This window comes from Salmo trutta, chromosome 35, assembly GCF_901001165.1.
Source record: "Salmo trutta chromosome 35, fSalTru1.1, whole genome shotgun sequence".
Lineage (NCBI taxonomy): Eukaryota > Metazoa > Chordata > Actinopteri > Salmoniformes > Salmonidae > Salmo > Salmo trutta.
In genome coordinates this window covers 27,516,014-27,537,042 of record NC_042991.1, presented here as the reverse complement: position 1 = coordinate 27,537,042, position 21,029 = coordinate 27,516,014, and the positions used below count along the sequence as shown (strand labels likewise).

The 21,029-nt window shown below is 42.5% G+C and overlaps 1 protein-coding gene across 5 annotated transcripts; it reads left to right on the top strand.

Annotated features, from left to right (window-relative positions):
• Window positions 1-533: 533 nt before the first annotated feature.
• Window positions 534-19,761, top strand: LOC115174978 (grainyhead-like protein 1 homolog). Of its 5 annotated transcripts, none has more exons than XM_029734063.1 (16): window positions 1,158-1,293; window positions 1,679-1,865; window positions 3,877-3,950; window positions 4,098-4,464; window positions 5,605-5,687; window positions 6,295-6,451; window positions 6,880-6,991; window positions 7,153-7,247; window positions 8,007-8,244; window positions 9,399-9,523; window positions 11,723-11,751; window positions 11,964-12,049; window positions 18,392-18,477; window positions 18,859-18,923; window positions 19,155-19,230; window positions 19,362-19,761. In XM_029734063.1, exons 1-16 carry the CDS (start codon window positions 1,241-1,243, stop codon window positions 19,362-19,364), a joined length of 1,836 nt encoding a protein of 611 aa, XP_029589923.1. In that variant the 5' UTR covers window positions 1,158-1,240; the 3' UTR covers window positions 19,365-19,761. The 5 variants fall into 5 exon arrangements, with proteins under 5 accessions (XP_029589922.1, XP_029589923.1, XP_029589921.1 ...); XM_029734061.1 differs by having other exon boundaries at window positions 1,160-1,293; window positions 19,155-19,284; XM_029734062.1 differs by lacking the exon at window positions 1,158-1,293 and adding an exon at window positions 534-753 and having other exon boundaries at window positions 19,155-19,466.
• The last annotated feature ends 1,268 nt before the right edge of the window (window positions 19,762-21,029 follow it).

Here is a 21,029-nt window from a genome sequence, read left to right as displayed (position 1 = left end):
TTCAACGCTCTAGAAATTGTTTTATACCCTTCCCCAAATATGTCTAATCACAATTCCATTACGGAAATCTACAGACAGTTCCTTGGACTTCATGGTATACAGTAGTTTCAGCTCTGACATACACTTTTTACTGTAGGATCTTATATAGACAGGTGTTTCTTTCTAAATCATGTCCAAAATATTGAATTTGCCCTGGATGGACTCTAATCATTTTTGTAGTGACATCTCAAAGATGATCAAAGGAAATTGGATGCACCTGAGCTCAATTTGGAGTGACATAGCAAAGGTTTGGAATACTTATGTAAATAAGATATTTCGGTATTTCATTTTCAAATCATTTTCAAATATTTTCTAAAACATGTTTTCACGTTGTCATTATGGGGTATTGTGTGAAGACAAGTGAGATTTAAAAAAAAATATTTCATCCATTTTGAATTTAGGATGTAACAACTAAATGTGGAATAAGTATGAATACTTTCTGAAGGCACTATTTTCCCTAGGCCTATGATAATGTAACTGAAACCCGCCCATTATGTGTCACAGCAAGCCAATCTCGTGGCCTATAGCAGTCAAAACTCCGGCTCCAGCTCTTAGATCGAGAAAAGCCGACTAAACTAGTTCTGAAGGACAAGGTTGACATAAGTTTACCTACCAGCATCTCGTGTTTTTTTTTTTATATTGGACGGATCGGAATTTACCGTTACAACTTGAAAGTCCAGTCCGAGAGCGGGAAATGACACAGGAGCTTGCAAAGTAAGTACACGGTCCAGTTGTCTTTGGTGTAGGCTATATGTACACTTGTAGGCATACACAGGTCCGCAATAACGCGCTGCAGCTTTTAGATGACAAAGGATACATTTTATATTGAATTATCACAGTTATTAGGGGATTGCTGAACTTCCTTGACTTTCCATGTCGCCTAGTTTTAAGAATGGTAGTTTTAGTTGGCAAACTGTCTAAGGAAACTTATTCAATTAATTAGTGTCACTATATGATTGTGCATTGAATTTCTCGGGCAGACTATGTGTGCTACACACACAGACACGCTGGCACACAATTAAAATGTGCAATGTTTTTACAAAAGTAATGTCTTCTTGTATATAAACAAAACAATGGAAGTAATTTGTAATGACAGTCAGCGCGATGAAGACCGGTCTTGCTGGTAGAGCAGGATCAGAGATCTGGCCACTTAGATGGCTTGACGTTAGATGGCTGCATTCCCACGGGATGCCCGCGGGACATGCGGGTCCGGACAGAGATCACTGCGGCGCGGTCGGCATTTTTCATGCTGCGGTTGGCATTAACGCTTATATTTCCTCCTGTTCACTCTATGGGACTTGTTCTATCTGTGTACATTGAAGAGGTTAGGACTATTATTGGGCATAATAACAGAGATGCAGAGTGTTCCTCCGTGTTATACCCTCTGGTATAGATAGATCTTTCAGCTCATTCTATCAAACATTTTTTACTCACAACAACTACTATAACCCACATCCCTTACACACATATTTCGTTCGGGTTTGAATAGACTGAAGTCAATATTTGTTCACTTATCTCCTTAGCTACCAGTTTACATTATTACAATTAGCAGGGTTCGAACTTTATGTTGGATGCCCTACTGTGCAGAAAGAGGGGAGTTCTGAATCGGAACTTAATGTCGGACTGTCTCACTGTGCAGAAAGAGAGGTGTTCTGGTGTTCCAGAATGAGGCGTCATACAGCGGTGGTCGGCGGCAGGCGCTCACGGAGGATGACGAGGACTGGAGGGTCTTCCTAGGGAACCCCCTGACCGCCGCCTCCAAGGCCATGATGCACATCAACGGAGATGAGGACAGTGCCAATGCTCTCCTCTACAACTACTATAAGGTACCTCATATATACTTACTACTACATACAGTTGAAGTCAGAAGTTTACATACACTTAGGTTGGAGTCATTAAAACTCGTTTTTCAATCACACCACAAATTTATTGTTAACAAACTATAGTTTTGTCAAGTTGGTTAGGACATCTACTTTGTGCATAACACAAGTCATTTTTCTAACAATTGTTTATAGACAGATTATTTCCCTTATAATTCACTGTATCACAATTCCAGTGTGTCAGAAGTTTACATACACTAAGTTGACTGTGCCTTTAAACAGCTTGGAAAATTCCAGAAAATTATGTCATGGCTTTAGAAGCTTCTGATAGGCTAATTGACATCATTTGAGTCAATTGGAGGTGTACCTGTGGATGTATTTCAAGGCCTACCTTCAAAGTCAGTGCCTCTTTGCTTGACATCATGGGAAAATCAAAAGAAATCAGCCAAGATCTCAGAAAAATAATTGTAGACCTCCACAAGTCTGGTTCATCCTTGGGAGCAATTTCCAAACGCCTGAAGGTACCACATTCATCTGTACAAACAATAGTACGCAAGTATAAACACCATGGGACCACGCAGCCGTCATACCACCCAGGAAGGAGACGTGTTCTGTCTCCTAGAGATGAACGTACTGCGAAAAGTGCAAATCAATCCCAGAACAACAGCAAAGGACCTTGTGAAGATGCTGGAGGAAACGGGTACAAAAGTATCTATATCCACAGTAAAACGAGTCCTATATCGACATAACCTGAAAGGCCGCTCAGCAAGGAAGAAGCCACTGCTCATGGGGACAAAGATCGTACTTTTTGGAGAAATGTCCTCTGGTCTGATGAAACAAAAATAGAACTGTTTGGCCATAATGACCATCGTTATGTTTGGAGGAAAAAGGGGGAGGCTTGTAAGCCGAAGGTCACCATCCCAACAGTGTAGCACGGGGGTTGCAGCATCATGTTGTGGGGTGCTTTGCTGCAGGAGGGACTGGTGCACTTCACAAAATAGCTAGCATTATGTGGAAGGAAAATTATGTGGATATATTGAAGCAACATCTCAGGACATCAGTCAGGAAGTTAAAGCTTGGTCGCAAATGGGTCTTCCAAATGGACAATGACCCCAAGCATACTTCCAAAGTTGTGGCAAAATGGCTTAAGGACAACAAAGTCAAGGTATTGGAGTGGCCATCACAAAGCCCTGACCTCAATCATATAGACAATTTGTTGGCAGAACTGAAAAAGTGTGTGCGAGCAAGGAGGCCTACAAACCTGACTCAGTTACACCAGCTCTGTCAGGAGGAATGGGCCAAAATTCACCCAACTTATTGTGGGAAGCTTGTGGAAGGCTACCCGAAACGTTTGACCCAAGTTAAACAATGTAAAAGCAATGCTACCAAATACTAGTTGAGTGTATGTAAACTTCTGACCCACTGGGAATGTGATGAAAGAAATAAAAGCTGAAATAAATCATTCTCTACTATTATTCTGACATTTCAAATTCTTAAAATAAAGTGGTGATCCTAACTGACCTAAGACAGGGAATTTTTACTCTGATTAAATGTCAGGAATTGTGAAAAACTAAGTTTAAATGTATTTGGCTAAGGTTTATGTAAACTTCCGACTTCAACTGTACATACTATACTACTACATAGCTACTATACTACTACTACTACATAGCTACTTCTATACTACTACTACAACATACCTACTACTACTACATAGCTACTACTACTACATAGCTACTACTACTACTACATAGCTACTACTATACTACTACTACATAGCTATTACTATACCTACTACTACTACTACTACATACCTACTACTACCACATAGCTACTACAACTACATACCTACTACTACTACATAGCTACTACTATACTACTACTACATAGCTACTATACTACTACATAGCTACTATACTACTACTACTACTACTACTACATAGCTACTATAATATAAAGATATTTTAAGTACTGCCATAAATGTATATAGGTGTGACAATGTATTATACTACTTTTCTAGGTGCCACAAGACAAGCGAACGACTGGACAACCCAAAACAGAAGTTATTGTGGGCGATGCTGATCCAAACAAAATGTAATGAATCTCCTTAGTTATTATGTTTTTATTCAGTTTTGACTTGGCATAGTTTACTTTTTATTTACGGTAAATTGAGAAAAAGTGTGTTGAAGTAAAGAAAGCTGTGTTCTGAGATGACCTTTACTCTGATCATCTCCTTCTCAGGAACTTTGTGGTGCCACTCCAAGATTCTCCCCTGGCCATGACAACTCTGAGGACCGTCCATCGCAACACCGCGGCCCAGGGCAGCAGCCAACCCAGCCGGGGGGACAAAACCCAGGCTCTCTACCCAGCCTTAAACTCCATAGTCTGCATCTCCACCACCTCCAGCCCTCCCCCCTACTCCCTCAGCCCAGAGGGGACCCAGGCCCTGCACTCCTTCCCCGTTTGCACCCCCCCTGGTCCCCACAGTTCCCAGTCGGATGGCATGGCCTTCAGTCGCCAGCTCAACCTCAGCCAGTACAGCCCCAGAGCCCAGAGCCTCACTCCTGACTCCACCTACGCAAAGTCCTACAAGGACAGCTCCAATGAGGTAGGTTCTCATACTTTTACTAGAGAACCAGATAGAACGAGAGCATAATTTTACACTGAGCAGCACGAACCCCTCATGGAGCTGTGCTACTTACACCCAGGCTTCATTGAAAGTAAAAGTAGCAAGCCTGTGAGACAGCCTATTCACTTAGCTACCGTAATTTCCGGACTATAAGCCGCAACTTTTTTCTCACGCTTTGAACCTCGCGGCTTAAACAATGACGCGGCTAATATATGGATTTTTCCCGCTTTCAATTTTTTTTTCTCCAAAAAAACACATTCTGTGACGTGCTCAGTTTTTTGCCGGCATGAAGCTTTCATTAGACCAATGAAATTACCGAACGGGTTAAGGTCAAACAACTTTTTTGTTTACTGTTTAGATTAAATCGAGCGCTCTCAAACTTCCCATCATTCTGATTACGGTAGTCATTTTGTCACCCTCATCATGGCAAAGACACGGAGAAATGCATATGATGCAGCTTTCAAGTTGAAGGCGATTGATCTGGCTGTTGGAAAAGGAAATAGAGCTGCTGCACGGGAGCTTGGTCTTAATGAGTCGATGATAAGACGTTGGAAACAGCAGCGTGAGGAATTGACTCAGTGCAAAAAGACAACTAAAGCTTACTGCTAATTTTAATTTTTTTGTTACAAGCTGTGTTTCATTAAAGCCTATTTATTTTTGTTACAAGCCGTGTTTCGTTAAAGCCTGTGTGAAGTTAATTTGTTTCAATGTACCGGTAGGCACCTGCGGCTTATAGACATGTGCGGCTTATTTATGTTAAAAATAAAATAAAAAATTAAATTCAGTGGGTGCGGCTTATATTCAGGTGCGCTCAATAGTCCAGAAATGATGGTATATGGAGCCAATGAGGCATCATCCATATTTCCATTGATCTACGGGTTGTAGTGTAATATGCAGTGGTGTAAAAAATACTTTGAAGTACTACTTAAGTTGTTTTTTTGGGGATATCTGTACTTTACTTTACTATTTATATTTTTTACTACTTTTAATTTTACTTCACTACATTCCTAAGGAAGGGGGGGGGAATAGTGCACTATAAAGGGAATAGGGGGCCATTTGGGACATTACCTATTTTCATGGTACTGATGTTCCCCTGGATTGTGTTGTTGTGACCCACAGGTCTTCCCTCTCTCTGAGGAGGTTCAGCTACGTATGACCTCCATCCCTCCCGGTGGATACCCTTACTACAGCTCCACAGCAAGGTAACGTTCTCAGTCAAAATGGGATAGGGACAGTCACTCAGTGTGTTTTTTTTTTTAATTGTCAGGGTATATTGAACCAGCAGAAAACACCTTAACCTCACTGAAACTATCTCTAATCAAACCTTATCTTAAGTCTAACCTTAATACAAAGCTGCAATATGTCACTTTTTGGGTGACCCGACCAAATTCACATAGACATGTGAGTTATAGACCTCTCACTAATTGAAAGCAAGTCTAAGAAGTGGTAGATCTGTTCTATATGGGCGATTTCTATGCTTCCCCTTAAGTTTTTTGCATCTTTTATGTTCGGTTTTGTACACCAGCTTCAAACAGCTGAAAATACAATATTTTTGTTTTTTGAAGACATTTCACAGCGGTTTAGATGGTACAGTGATGGTCTACCACAGGGCTCTACAACCCTGTTCCTGGAGAACTACCCTCCTGTTGGTTTTCTCTCCAACCCCAGTTGTAACTAACCTGATTCAGTTTATCAACCAGCTAATTATTAGAATCAGTTGTGCTAGATTAGGTTTTGGAACCAGCGACCTTTCGTTACTGGCCCAACGAATATTCTCTCCCCCTCTCTCTCTCTCTCTCTCTCTCTCAGTCAACACTTTGAGTACATGCTGGAGGCTCCCCAGTCCCTCTGGACCAAGAGCAGCAGTGGCCAGATGAGCTACCTGAACAAGGCCCAGTTCTACCCCATCACCTTGAGAGAACTAGGGGGCAACCCGCTCCCACCTCATCTCAGTGGAGAAGTCAGGGTATGAGCTTCTCTAATCTATCTCTTTTATTTGTTTTCTTATCTTCTAGTCTCTCTCTGTCCCTCTCTGTGTCCCCGTCTCTCTGTGTTCCCATCTCTCTGTGTCCCCTATTCTATCTACTGTGTCTCTAGGTTTGCCAAATGTGTTTTGGGAAGGCCTTACTTGACTTAAGGCCATTGACGAATTTCCTCACTCGGTTCGGGTCAAGTTTGTCCAGGTTTCACCAGTTGAGGCTGCTCTCAGTCATCTCTGACTGACTACCAAGTGTTTCTGGGTCGACCCCTCTTTCTTGTCCTCTGGGTACAGTTTTTGGAATAGAGTATAAGTATTTCGCTGTAAATGTTGTGTTTTAGGTGTTGGTGGTGTGTGTTTGTGTTTTAGGTGTTGGTGGTGTGTGTTTGTAATGTAGAACTGACTGTATATTTCAGAGTGTGGTGATGCTTGTGTTTGGAGAGGAGAAGCTCACAGAGGATCAGCTCAAATACTGGAAGTACTGGCACAGCAGACAGCACACAGCCAAGCAGCGGTGCATTGATATTGGTGAGGGGTCACACACACACACACACACACACACACACACACACACACACACACACACACACACACACACACACACACACACACGTCCTCAAAATCAGTATGTAAACATGAATTGTGAGTGTGTAAACAGTACTGTTGTCTTCCCTGTTTGTTCATCCCAGCTGACTATAAAGAGCGATTCAATACGATCGCCAATATTGAGGAGATCGCCTACAATGCCATCTCTTTCACATGGGACACGAAGGACGAGCCACGGGTAAGAAATGCCAATATCATTATAGTGGCAGCAGAAATCTTTGAGTGAAGATTTAGGGCTCTGGGGGTGAAGTTTCCCCTAGGTACACATCTAGGATCAGCTTCCTCTCCTCTCCCCTCCCCCAATCTTAACCTTAACCAATAGTGGGGGAAATTCTGAACTGACACAAGATCAGCGTCTAGGGGCAACTTTACCATACCAGATTTGAGATAGATTTCTGACAATGTTTTGTAAAACAAAACAAATGTAGTTACAAACAGTCACCAGCTGGGGGAAACATACACAACTAAATCAATCATACACAATACTTTGTCTGAAACTACCCAGGACCACACTTTGTATGTAGAGACTACAATTTTGTACCTTGATTTTTTTCTACCTGCATGAAAGAAATGTCATATGGAAATATAGTGCATTCAAGACAACTGGGAACTAGGAAAAAAACGGCCTCAGTCTGGCAAAAATCGGTGATGTCAGTGATCTTCACGTCGGAGCTCTAACATGATGTCCGAGTTTCCAACTCGTAATTCCGATTTGGATTCTGATTTGGATGACCTCCGAGTTCATTTGACATTTTCTGTTTATTATGACTCTATTTGTTGTGTATTGTTATGGCATTATTGGTGCTTTTATGCAATGCTTTTCATGTGTTGCATATAAGCCTCATGCCATAGAACATTTTCTGTCTAACATAAATTGGATGGACAATAAAGTTTTTTGAATTTAAATTCTCATGTGCCTTTATCGCTGCCCCCTCAGGTGTTTGTGTCTGTGAACTGTCTAAGTACAGACTTCTCCCCTCAGAAGGGAGTGAGGGGCCTTCCTCTCAACCTTCAGATTGACACCTACAGCTTTGGGAGCCATGGTCACAAGCTAGTGCACAGAGCCTACTGCATGATTAAGGTGTTCTGTGACAAAGGTGCTGAGAGGAAGATCCGAGATGAGGAAAGGAAGAAGCCTTGCAGGAAGGGAAAGAGACAGGAGACAACCGCAGCCTGTGAGTACATCACCTGAAACAACCAATCAGTTCATCAATCACCCCACCCAAAAATATCAGCGTGCCAGTGTGCTTCACAAAAGCCTCTCCACAACTAACCCCGAAAAATTAAGCCAGGGCAACAGTATCAAGGCAAAACACCATAGGTAGAAAAAAATTAACTTGAGAGGAACTACATTTCGTCAGCTGGTGGTTGTCAAGCAAATAACCGTCGTCTCACGGTAATTGACCGTTAATTAACATAAACACATTTAGCATCTTCTTGCTTCCACACAAAGCCAACAAGCCACTGATGCAGACCTTTGGAACATCTACATTTTAAAAAGTCTAATAAATCCATGTAATAAAGCCGACACCTTCACAATATATCCAGTATTTATTTTAGACAGATCTAAAAAAGCATGATATGAAGAAAATGCAGTCTATTTCAGAAGAACAGAATAGCATACTCTGAGTTGTCCTTATGTTAGGTCCTGATCTGGCTGTGCCATATGGATGTGGGCTACACTAGTTCATTTAGCAGACAAGATTTGCTTAGAATTCCGTGGTATTATTTTATAGTATGAAGAATACAATTGAACAAAGCTGAATAAAATAGAAAGGATATTTTCTCCAAACGATTTGAGGGAGTGCACACATGCGGCTATTCTGTGTTGAGCGTTAACAAATAAATAGGTACTCCTATATGCTTCATTTAGAGTTATTAATATAACTTTAGTTGTTCTACAAACGTTGAGCTATACGTTTTGATTTTTAGTACATTGTAACCCTGCATGATGCGACTCTAATGATGATTTGAGTCCTGCTACATCAGTCACTCATTCAATGTTTGACAAGCACTTGATAATGCCTCTACAGCCACAGCCACAAAGTCAGATTCCACAGCCACAAAGTCAGATTCCACAGCCACAAAGTCAGATTCCACAGCCACAAAGTCAGATTCCACAGCCACAAAGTCAGATTCCACAGCCACAAAGTCAAAATTGGCTACAGAAATTAGCTTAATTTAAGGTTAGGCATAAGGTTGGCAGTGTGGTTAGGGTTAGGTTTAAAATTGAATTTTAAGAAGATACATTTGTGAAATGGGCGGGGTCTATGACTTGGCTATAGAAGCTAGTGACGACCCTCTACCTACCCCTGCTGTCCTGCCACAGATGTGGAAGACCCTCTGCAGCTGAAGCATGTGGCCATAACATCGTTCAAAGCCATGAGTGACATGGACTCCCAGCCAGTTCTCTTCATCCCAGAGGTCCACTTCCCCAGCACCCAGCACCACCATGTAAGTCCAGCGATACCTATGTTTAGGGTTGCAGAACTCTAGTAACTTTCCCAAAGTTCCCAGGTTTTTTAGAAATACCAGTTGGACGGTTCCTGGAATCAAGAGGGAATAAGCAGGGAGGGAATCCTCCGACTGGGATTTCTGGAAAAACTTGGGAACTTTAGGAAAGAAACTGGATTGCAACCATGTTTCACTGCAGCATATCGCCAAACTGACAGTCTCTAGGTACCATTTGTTTTTGGCCATTGGTAGGACCGAACTACATTTTCCAGGATATAACAAATAGACACCTGGTTGCATCAGTGGAGGCTCCTCAGAGGAGGAAGGGGAGGACCATCCTCCTCAGTGAATTTCATAAAAATATTAAATAATTTAAAAAGTTATCCTCGCTAAAACTATATTAAATATATTCACGTCACCAAATAATTGATTAAAACACACTGTTTTCCAATGAAGGTCTACAGTAGCCTCAACAGCACTCTGTGGGGTAGCACCATGGTGTAGCCAAAGGGAAGCTAGCTTCCGTCCTCCTCTGGGTACATTGACTTCAATACAAAACCTAGGAGACTCATGGTTCTCACCCCCTTCCATAGACTTACACAGTAATTATGACAACTTCCGGAGGATGTCCTCCAACCTATCAGCTCTTGCAGCATGAACTGACATGTTGTCCACCCATTCAAAGGATCAGAGAATTAATCTAGTACTGAAATCATAAGCTACAGCTAGCTAGCAGTGCATAACATGTGGTGAGTAGTTGACTCAAAGAGAGAAAAAAAATTGTTTAATAGTTTTGAACAATTCATTTCTTCCTAAATTAAGGAGAAGCAAGAGAAATAGAGAGAGATCCAGCTTGCTAGTTTAGCCTACTCAAACAATAGGCTCAAAAAAAGTGATGCTATGTTAGCTAGCTGGCTATGTCTATCCAACACATCACTGGAACTCTTCCAAGTCAAGGTAAGCTTTTGGTTTCACTAATTTATTGTCATCGGGTCCGCCGGTGTAACTGCTTACTGACTGTACAATGTAACGTTACTGCATGATTGTAGCGGGTTTACTAACGTGTTAGTTCTATTAGCTATGCTGACTATGACGTTAATTTAGCTAATATGGTGACAACGATGTAGGCTGTGTGTAGCGGTTTGGCTTGGAAATGTTTTTTTCACCTGGTCACATACAGCTGATGTGTTGTGCATTGAAGTCCACAAGCGAAGGGAAGAGGTGAAAGGAGGAGAGCACATAGATGTGAGAAGGAATACAACGTGGCTGCTCTGAAACTGAACTGTGTTTAAATGTTATCAGGGGTGTATTCATTCCGCCGATTCTGTTGAAAAACGTTTTCTTTAAATAGAAGCAAACGGAACAAAACAGGGATAAACATACCTTAATTTGTCCAATTGAAACTCTCGTTTGCAACTGTTGGACTAATGATTACACCCTATATCAGCTAGATGCAGGCAAGAGTGTGCAAGGTGGTATTGAATGTCACTGTCTGTCCATGTGTCACTGTCTGTCACATCAAATTTGTCTCTCGACCTGTGTGCACCTACGTTGTAAACTTTCATTCATAGGCTAGGTTGTAGCAACCTCATGATGGGTATAAGGAAAATGTGAGTATCATGTAGTAGCCTAAACCTATCGCTGTTACATTTAACTGGGCGAATGGAATATGAATGACAATCATCCAATATGCTGTAATAGATATAAGGCCATGCTCATGAAAACCAAATGGTCCTCCCTCATCTGAAATGGCACTGACCGCCACTGGGTTGCATGCATGGGAACCCATCATAATACTGCTGATTCAGTTTCATACAGTACTTAGTTGAAATGTTATCTTATTTTATTCCGGTTTTTTTTCTTGAACTCTGCATTGTTGGAAATGGACCCATAAGTAAGCATTTCCTTGTTAATCTGTTAGTTGGTTACGAAGCATTTGACAAATAACATTTTATTTGATTTTAAACTTGTGTGAGGTACATTTTAAATACATAAGAGAAAATGTCATATTTTTTTTAATGTGTCAGACAAACGTTGAGACATGAACACAAAGAAACATCACCACTAAGTGAGGTGCTATAGGGATGCTAGTGCTACACAGACTGCAGAGTTTCACTGGACTGTAGTTTGCTTGGGACAATAGCAACTGAACAAATAGCCCACTCAACTGATTTCATTTTTCTCTTCATCCTTTATCAGGCAAGCCTATCAAATGACGGTGAGGATAGGTGAGTAAAATTGTTATATTATATACTTTCTGTAATATTTAGTGAAATATTCTATAAGTGCCTATAAATGTAAACAATTTGATACCCATAATAAGTGATTAATTCACTCAATGTGCATTTTTCATAGTCTTCTATAGTCATTATAGTAAAAAGTAATCTTCTTAATGACTAAAATGTAAATAGTCATATGTGTTGTGTTTGTCTGGTTGCAGCTTGGGGCAGAAGAGACTACTCCACTATGATGAGGACTTTGAGTTGGCTACTCACAAGAAAGCAAGGCGGGACGGACCAGAGAAAGGTACATTATATTGAGATACGTTTGCCGACAGTGTGTATTCAAGGGAAATAAATACAGTTTAGAGACAGTAAAGAGAAGGCATAATACAGAGATAAAGAGAATTATAGAGCAAGAGAGAGAGAAATGCTCTCTGGCTGGCTGCACTGTAGTTGTGGTTGTTGCTCTGGCTGCTGTTGCTCAGGCTGCTCCCACGCAGTTCAGCTGACTGAATGCATGTAAACACAGGCCACGTGGCTTCCAAAGCCCTGCCCTCCCCTCCCCTTAGATGCAGAAAGCACAACACACACGGTTTCTTTTCCAAGTGGAATATGATCATGACATGTAGTCCAAACGGGATTGGTTTTCTCACTCACGTGTTTGTGGTGGCTGTTCTCAGAATGATTAGGGGTTGTTTGCTGTTTGGCGTGGTCTGTCTCAGACTAGTCTATTTCTGACCAGGCTCACTACCAATTCCCAAGACGCCAGCGTGAAAAGAGTAAAGAGCAACTACAGTCAGTCACTGGCCCAGCCTTTTCTCAGTTTATGAGGTTGTAAAGTGGTGGAATTGCCCTTTAACGGGTCCAGGGGTGTGTCCGAAATGGCCTCCTGTCCTGAATTCTGGTCAAAAGTAGTGCACTGTATAGGGAATAGAGCACTATTTCAGACACAGTCCATCTTAACTGAGTTTTACTATGTTTATGATATCGGATGAGGGTGGCAGTTGTTTCAGCGTGAATACACACTAAAACCATGGAAACGTCACCTAGCAGGATATTAGGGCAATACTGTAATACATCATAACTCAGTGACTTGACTGAGAGAGAAACTCACACAGTAGGTCAATGTGTGAAACGGTCTCACACCCCATGTCTAAAAAAACACCTTTGTGTGGATTCCTCCCTCTTTTGGTTTCTCATGTACCACCGTCTATGGCACCTCTCCCTCACACTGTGGGGATGGGTGTGGTAGTATCTGACTGGGTTGGTGTGGTAGTATCTGACTGGGTTGGTGTGGTAGTATTTGACTGGGTTGGTGTGGTAGTGTATGACTGGGTTGGTGTGGTAGTGTATGACTGGGTTGGTGTGGTAGTATTTGACTGGGTTGGTGTGGTAGTGTATGACTGGGTTGGTGTGGTAGTGTATGACTGGGTTGGTGTGGTAGTATCTGACTGGGTTGGTGTGGTAGTATCTGACTGGGTTGGTGTGGTAGTATGACTGGGTTGGTGTGGTAGTGTATGACTGGGTTGGTGTGGTAGTGTATGACTGGGTTGGTGTGGTAGTATTTGACTGGGTTGGTGTGGTAGTATCTGACTGGGTTGGTGTGGTAGTATTTGACTGGGTTGGTGTGGTAGTATCTGACTGGGTTGGTGTGGTAGTGTATGACTGGGTTGGTGTGGTAGTATTTGACTGGGTTGGTGTGGTAGTATTTGACTGGGTTGGTGTGGTAGTATCTGACTGGGTTGGTGTGGTAGTATGACTGGGTTGGTGTGGTAGTGTATGACTGGGTTGGTGTGGTAGTATGACTGGGTTGGTGTGGTAGTATTTGACTGGGTTGGTGTGGTAGTATTTGACTGGGTTGGTGTGGTAATGTATGACTGGGTTGGTGTGGTAGTATTTGACTGGGTTGGTGTGGTAGTATTTGACTGGGTTGGTGTGGTAGTATCTGACTGGGTTGGTGTGGTAGTATCTGACTGGGTTGGTGTGGTAGTATGACTGGGTTGGTGTGGTAGTGTATGACTGGGTTGGTGTGGTAGTGTATGACTGGGTTGGTGTGGTAGTATTTGACTGGGTTGGTGTGGTAGTATTTGACTGGGTTGGTGTGGTAGTATTTGACTGGGTTGGTGTGGTAGTATCTGACTGGGTTGGTGTGGTAGTATTTGACTGGGTTGGTGTGGTAGTGTATGACTGGGTTGGTGTGGTAGTATTTGACTGGGTTGGTGTGGTAGTATCTGACTGGGTTGGTGTGGTAGTATCTGACTGGGTTGGTGTGGTAGTATCTGACTGGGTTGGTGTGGTAGTATCTGACTGGGTTGGTGTGGTAGTATCTGACTGGGTTGGTGTGGTAGTATCTGACTGGGTTGGTGTGGTAGTGTATGACTGGGTTGGTGTGGTAGTATCTGACTGGGTTGGTGTGGTAGTATTTGACTGGGTTGGTGTGGTAGTGTATGACTGGGTTGGTGTGGTAGTATCTGACTGGGTTGGTGTGGTAGTATCTGACTGGGTTGGTGTGGTAGTATCTGACTGGGTTGGTGTGGTAGTATCTGACTGGGTTGGTGTGGTAGTATGACTGGGTTGGTGTGGTAGTGTATGACTGGGTTGGTGTGGTAGTATGACTGGGTTGGTGTGGTAGTATCTGACTGGGTTGGTGTGGTAGTATCTGACTGGGTTGGTGTGGTAGTATTTGACTGGGTTGGTGTGGTAGTGTATGACTGGGTTGGTGTGGTAGTATTTGAATTAATCTAAGATAAATCTAAGATAAATCAAGAAATCTGTCGTACATTTTTACGTTTTTGCCGAGGAGATCTTAGTCGCCCAATTTTACATTAACTACAATGAACAAAAATATAAAATGCAACATGCAATAATTTCTAAGATTTTACTGATTTACAGTTCATATAAGTACATCAGTCATTAGGCCCTAATATAGGGGTTTCACACGACTGGGAATACAGATACCTCAACAACAAAAAAGTAGGGGTGTGGATCAGAAAACCAGTCAGTATCTGGTGTGACCACCATTTGCCTCATGCAGCGCGACATCTCCTTTGCATATAGTTGATCAGGCTGTTTATTTGAGCCTGTGGAATGTTGTCCCAGTCCTCTTCAATGACTGTGCGAAGTTGCTGGATATTGGCGGGAGCTGGAACACGCTGTCATACACGTGATCCAGAGCATCCCAAACATGCTCAATGGGTGACATGTCTGGTGAGTATGCAGGCCATGGAAGAACTGGAACATTTTCAGCTTCCAGGAATTGCTTACAGATCCTTGTGATATGGGGTTATGGATTATCATGCTGAAACATGAGGTGATGGCGGCGGATGAATGGCACGACAATGGGCCTCGGGATCTCAGTATCTTTGAGCATTCAAATTGCCATCGAAAAAATTCAATTGTGTTTGTTGTCTGTAGTTTATGCCTGCCCATACCATAACCCCACTGCCACCATGGGGCACTCTGTTCACAACGTTGACATCAGCAAACCGCTCACCCACACTTCTCCAGCGTGCCAGTGGCCATCAAAGGTGAACATTTGCCCACTGAAGTCAGTTACAACACCCAACTGCAGTCAGGTCAAGACCCTGATGAGGACGACATGTGCATACTTGATGAGCTTCCCTGAGACGGTTTCTGACAGTTTGTGCAGAAATTCTTTGGTTGTGCAAACCCACAGTTTCATTATCTGTCCGGGTGGCTGTTATCAGACAATCCCGCAGGTGAAGAAGCCAGATGTGGAGGTCCTGGGCTGGTGTGGTTACACATTGTCTGCGGTTGTGAGGCCGGATGGACGTACTGCCAAATTCTCTAAAACGACATTGGTAGAGCTTATAGTAGAGAAATTATCATTCAATTATCTGGCAACAGCTCTGGTGGACATTACTAAACTCAGCATGCCATTTGCACGCTCCCTTAACTTGAGACATTTGTGGCATTGTGTTGTGACACAACTGCACATTTTAGAGTGGCCTTTTATTGTCCCCAGCAAAGGGTGCAGCTACAGTTGAAGTCAGAAGTTTACATACACCTTAGCCAAATACATTTAAACTCAGTTTCTCACAATTCCCTACATTTAATCCAAGTAAAAAATCCCTGTTTTAGGTCAGTTAGGATCACCACTTTATTTTAAGAATGTGAAATGTCAGAATAATAGTAGAGAGAATGATTTATTTCAGCTTTTATTTCTTTCATCACATTCCCAGTGGGTCAGAAGTTTACATACACTCAACTAGTATTTGGTAGCATTGCCTTTAAATTGTTTAACTTGGGTCAAACGTTTTGGGTAGCCTTCCACAAGCTTCCCACAATAAGTTGGGTGAATTTTAGCCCATTCCTCCTGACAGAGCTGGTGTAACTGAGTCAGGTTTGTAGGCCTCCTTGCTCGCACACACTTACTCAGTTCTGCCCACAAATATTCTATAGGATTGAGGTCAGGGCTTGTGTTGGCCACTCCAATACCTTGACTTTGTTGTCCTTAAGCCATTTTGCCACAACTTTGGAAGTATGCTTGGGGTCATTGTCCATTTGGAAGACCCATTTGCGACCAAGCTTTAACTTCCTGACTGATGTCTTGAGATGTTGCTTCAATATATCCACATAATTTTCCTACCTCATGATGCTATCTATTTTGTGAAGTGCACCAGTCCCTTCTGCAGCAAAGCAACCCCACAACATGATGCTGCCACCCCCGTGCGTCACGGTTGGGATGGTGTTCTTCGGCTTGCAAGCGTCCCCCTTTTTCCTCCAAACATAACGATGGTCATTATGGCCAAACAGTTCTATTTTTGTTTCATCGGACAAGAGGACATTTCTCCAAAAAGTATGATCTTTGACCCCATGTGCAGTTGCAAAATGTAGTCTGGCTTTTTTATGGCGGTTTTGGAGCAGTGGCTTCTTCCTTGCTGAGCGGCCTTTCAGGTTTTGTCGATATAGGACTCGTTTTACTGTGGATATAGATACTTTTGTACCGATTTCCTCCAGCATCTTCACAAGGTCCTTTGCTGTTGTTCTGGGATTGATTTGCACTTTTCGCACCAAAGTACGTTCATCTCTAGGAGACAGAACACGTCTTCTTCCTGAGCGGTATGACGGCTGCGTGGTCCCATGGTGTTTATACTTGCGTACTATTGTTTGTACAGATGAACGTGGTACCTTCAGGCATTTGGAAATTGCTCCCAAGGATGAACCAGACTTGTGGAAGTCTTGGCTGATTTCTTTTGATTTTCCCATGATGTCAAGCAAAGAGGCACTGAGTTTGAAGGTAGGCCTTGGAATACATCCACAGGTACACCTCCAATTGACTCAAATGATGTCACTTAGCCTAACAGAAGCTTCTAAAGCCATGACATCATTTTCTGGAATTTTCCAAGCTGTTTAAAGGCACAGTCAACTTAGTGTATGTAAACTTCTGACCCACTGGAATTGTGATACAGTGAATTATAAGTGAAATAATCTGTCTGTAAACAATTGTTGGAAAAATGACTTGTGTCATGCACAAAGTAGATGTCCTAACCGACTTGCCAAAACTATAGTTTGTTAACAAGAAATTTGTGGAGTGGTTGAAAAACGAGTTTTAATAACTCCAACCTAAGTGTATGTAAACTTCCGACTTCAACTGTATGTAATGATCATGCCGTTTAATCACCTTCTTGATATTCATGCGGACATCTTAACTCTCCCCTAAACTGTGGGGGTTGGTCACGGTATCTCTGTGCATTCAAATTTCCATTGATAAAATGCAATCGTGTTGTCTGTTCGTAGTTTATGTCTGCCCATACCATAACCCCGCCGCCACCATGGGGCACTCTGTTCACAAGGTTGACATCAGCAAACTGCTCGTGAACACGACGCCATACACGTGGTCTTTGGTTATGAGGCCGGTTTGACGTACCGCCAAATTCTCTAAAACAAGGTTGGAGGCGGCTTATGGTAGAGAAATTAACATTTAATTATCTGGCAATAGCTCTGGTGGACATTCCGTCAGTCAGTATGCCAGTTGCACGCTCTCTCAAAACTTGAGACATCTGTGGCATTGTGTTGTGTGACACAACTGCACATTTTAGAGTGACCTTTTATTGTCCCCAGCACAAGGTGCACCTACGTAATGATCATGCCGTTTAATCACCTTCTTGATATGCATGCGGACATCTTAACTCTCCCCTAAACTGTGGGGGTTGGTGTGGTATCTGACTACCTCTCCTCTACACTGTGGGGGTTGGTGTGGTATCTGACTACCTCTCCTCTAAACTGTGGGGGTTGGTGTGGTATCTGACTACCTCTCCTCTAAACTGTGGGGGTTGGTGTGGTATCTGACTACCTCTCCTCTAAACTGTGGGGGTTGGTGTGGTATCTGACTACCTCTCCTCTACACTGTGGGGGTTGGTGTGGTATCTGACTACCTCTCCTCTACACTGTGGGGGTTGGTGTGGTATCTGACTACCTCTCCTCTACACTGTGGGGGTTGGTGTGGTATCTGACTACCTCTCCTCTAAACTGTGGAGGGTTGGTGTGGTATCTGACTACCTCTCCTCTAAACTGTGGGGGTTGGTGTGGTATCTGACTACCTCTCCTCTACGCTGTGGGGGTTGGTGTGGTATATTTTGGTGCGGTATCTGATAGTTTGTTTCCTCGCACTACATTCCTCTAGTGCTGCTTTATGTCCGTAAGGAGACAGAGGAGGTGTTTGATGCTCTGATGCTGAAGACGCCCACTCTGGCAGGACTACTGGAGGCTGTGAGTACATTTGTTGTGTTCTATTTTGCTCAAAATGTATTTTTTGATGCTTAAGTGTGTGTACATAACTCGGGATAACATTTTCAACAGGCAAAGTTCAATAATAGCTAAGCAGATATAGCTGTGTGTGTAAAATGCACCCTCGGCCCTGGTCAAAAGTAGTGCACTATAAGGGGAATTGGGTGTAATTTGGGACACAGACCCAGTGTCACAGGAAGAGGGATTTGTTTCCTGTTTGTGTCCGTCAGGAAGTAGTCCCTTGTCAGAGAATGCACACAGACATCCACAGTGACATTCAATGGAATGTATTGTATTGTCTAAGGCCTGTTTGCACCCAGTTCACATAGGGGGTTTCCCATTTTTTTCCCATCACATCACTAGGTAACCGATAAATACGAGCTGCCGCTTGAAAAAATGGGGAAAGTCTACAAGAGGTGCAAAAAAGGGTAAGACTGGTATCACTGCTTATGATCTAGGTCACTGGGATTAAAGTGTTCATCTCAAATTGCACCCTATTTCCTATGTAGTGCAAAAAAAGCCCTATGGGCCCTGGTCAAAAGTAGTGCACTATGGAAAAGGGTGCCATTTGGGATGCATCCCAAAGTAAATAATCTGTAACTTGTTTATAGAGTAAACAACACTCTGAAGATAAGTAAATCAACTCTCCTGTCCTGTAGGATTTTAGTCCATATGGACGACAACATCATCAAGCATTATTCCAACGAGGATGCCTTCCAGATCAACATGGAAGAGGTGGGGGGGAAAATGCTGCTGACACTGACTGAGATCTGAGCGCGGACAAGGGAGGTATTCATCAGGGCACAAAACTTTTTGCAACGGAAAATGAAAATGAGCATTTCTTATTTGGTCCTTTTTCTACCTAGTGAATATGGAGGTGGAACACATGTTGACCCCGGCAGCTGAGGAGGGACACAACCGTTGGATTAGTCACCTGTTTACACAACTGTATCAGACGTCTACAAGGAAAACAAGATATTTTCATGAGTTCTGCCTTTCTGCTGCGCCAGTGTCTATGAGGCCATTTCTGGTGTGGTTGGTTGCACAAAATGGCTACCATGCTCGCTGGCAAGAAAAATACATTTAAGTATTTTCACATAAAATGTGACTGATTGATTGCTTCACAAGCAGATGATGGGAGTCACACTGTACGACTGGGGCTTTTTGGCAGTCACTGTAGCTATGATACAAGATGAAACTATGATGAGGACCATTTGGAAACAATATTGTGTAACGACCAATGATATTTTCATACTTTTTAGATGTTTTTTTCATGTGTAGTTTTTGATCAACTACTTTTTGCTATATATACAGACAAGACAGCAGCGATGACTTCAGAATGCCAGTTAACGTATGAAAGTAGTATGTATTATTTTGAAGTACAGTACCAGTCAAATGTTTGGACACACCTACTCATTCTAGGGTTTTTCTTTATTTTTACTATTTTCTACATTGTGAAATAATAGTGAAGACATCAAAACTATGAAATAACACATGGAATCATGTAGTAACCAATAAAGTGTTAAACAAATTAAAATATATTTTAGATTCTTCAAAGTAGCCACCCTTTGCCTTGATGACAGCTTTGCTCACTCTTGGCATTCTCTCAACCAGCTTCATGAGGTAGTCACCTGGAATGCATTTCATTTAACAGGTGTGCCTTGTTAAAAGTTCATTTGTGGAATTTCTTTCCTTCTTAATGCGTTTGAGCCAATCAGTTGTGTTGTGGCAAGGTAGGGCTGGTATACAGAAGATAGCCCTATTTGGTAAAAGACCAACTTCATATTATGGCAAGAACAGTTCGAATAAGCAAAGAGAAATGACAGTCCATCATTACTTTAAGACATGAAGTAAAATGTCAAGAAGTTTCTTCAAGTGCAGTCGCAAAAACCATCAAGCGCTATGGTGAAACTTGCTCTCATGAGGACCGCCACAGGAAAGGAAGACACAGAGTTACCTCTGCTGCAGAGGATAAGCTCATTAGAGTTACCAGCCTCAGAAATTGCAGCCCAAATGTTTCACAGAGTTCAAGTAACAGACACATCTCAACATCAACTGTTTAGAGGAGACTGCGTGAATCAGACCTTCATGGTCAAATTGCTGCAAAGAAACCACTACTAAAGGATAACAATAAGAAGAAGAGACTTGCTTGGGCCAAGAAACACGAGCAATGGACATTAGACCGGTGGAAATCTGTCCTTTGGTCTGATGAGTTAAAATTTGAGATTTTTGGTTCCATCTGCCGTGTCTTTGTGAGACACAGAGTAGGTGAACGGATGATCTCCGCATGTGTGGTTCCCACAGTGAAGGAGGAGGAGGTGTGATGGTGTGGGGGTGCTTTGCTGGTGACACTGTCTGTGATTTACTTAGAATTCAAGGCACACTTAACCAGCATCGCTACCACAGCATTCTGCAGCGATACGTCATCCCATCTGGTTTGCGCTTAGTAGGACTATCATTTGTTTTTCAACAGGACAATCACGCAAAACACACCTCCAGGCTTTGTAAGGCCTATTTGACCAAGAAGGAGAGTT

Excerpts from the sequence above, each read along its gene's own strand:
- LOC115174978 (XM_029734061.1), top strand. The coding sequence starts at position 1,241 with ATGCGGGTCCGGACAGAGATCACTGCGGCGCGGTCGGCATTTTTCATG. Across the intron at positions 1,294-1,678 it reads TCGGCATTTTTCATGCTGCG|AAAGAGAGGTGTTCTGGTGT; the intron begins GTTGGCATTAAC and ends CTCACTGTGCAG. Across the intron at positions 9,524-11,722 it reads CCAGCACCCAGCACCACCAT|GCAAGCCTATCAAATGACGG; the intron begins GTAAGTCCAGCG and ends ATCCTTTATCAG.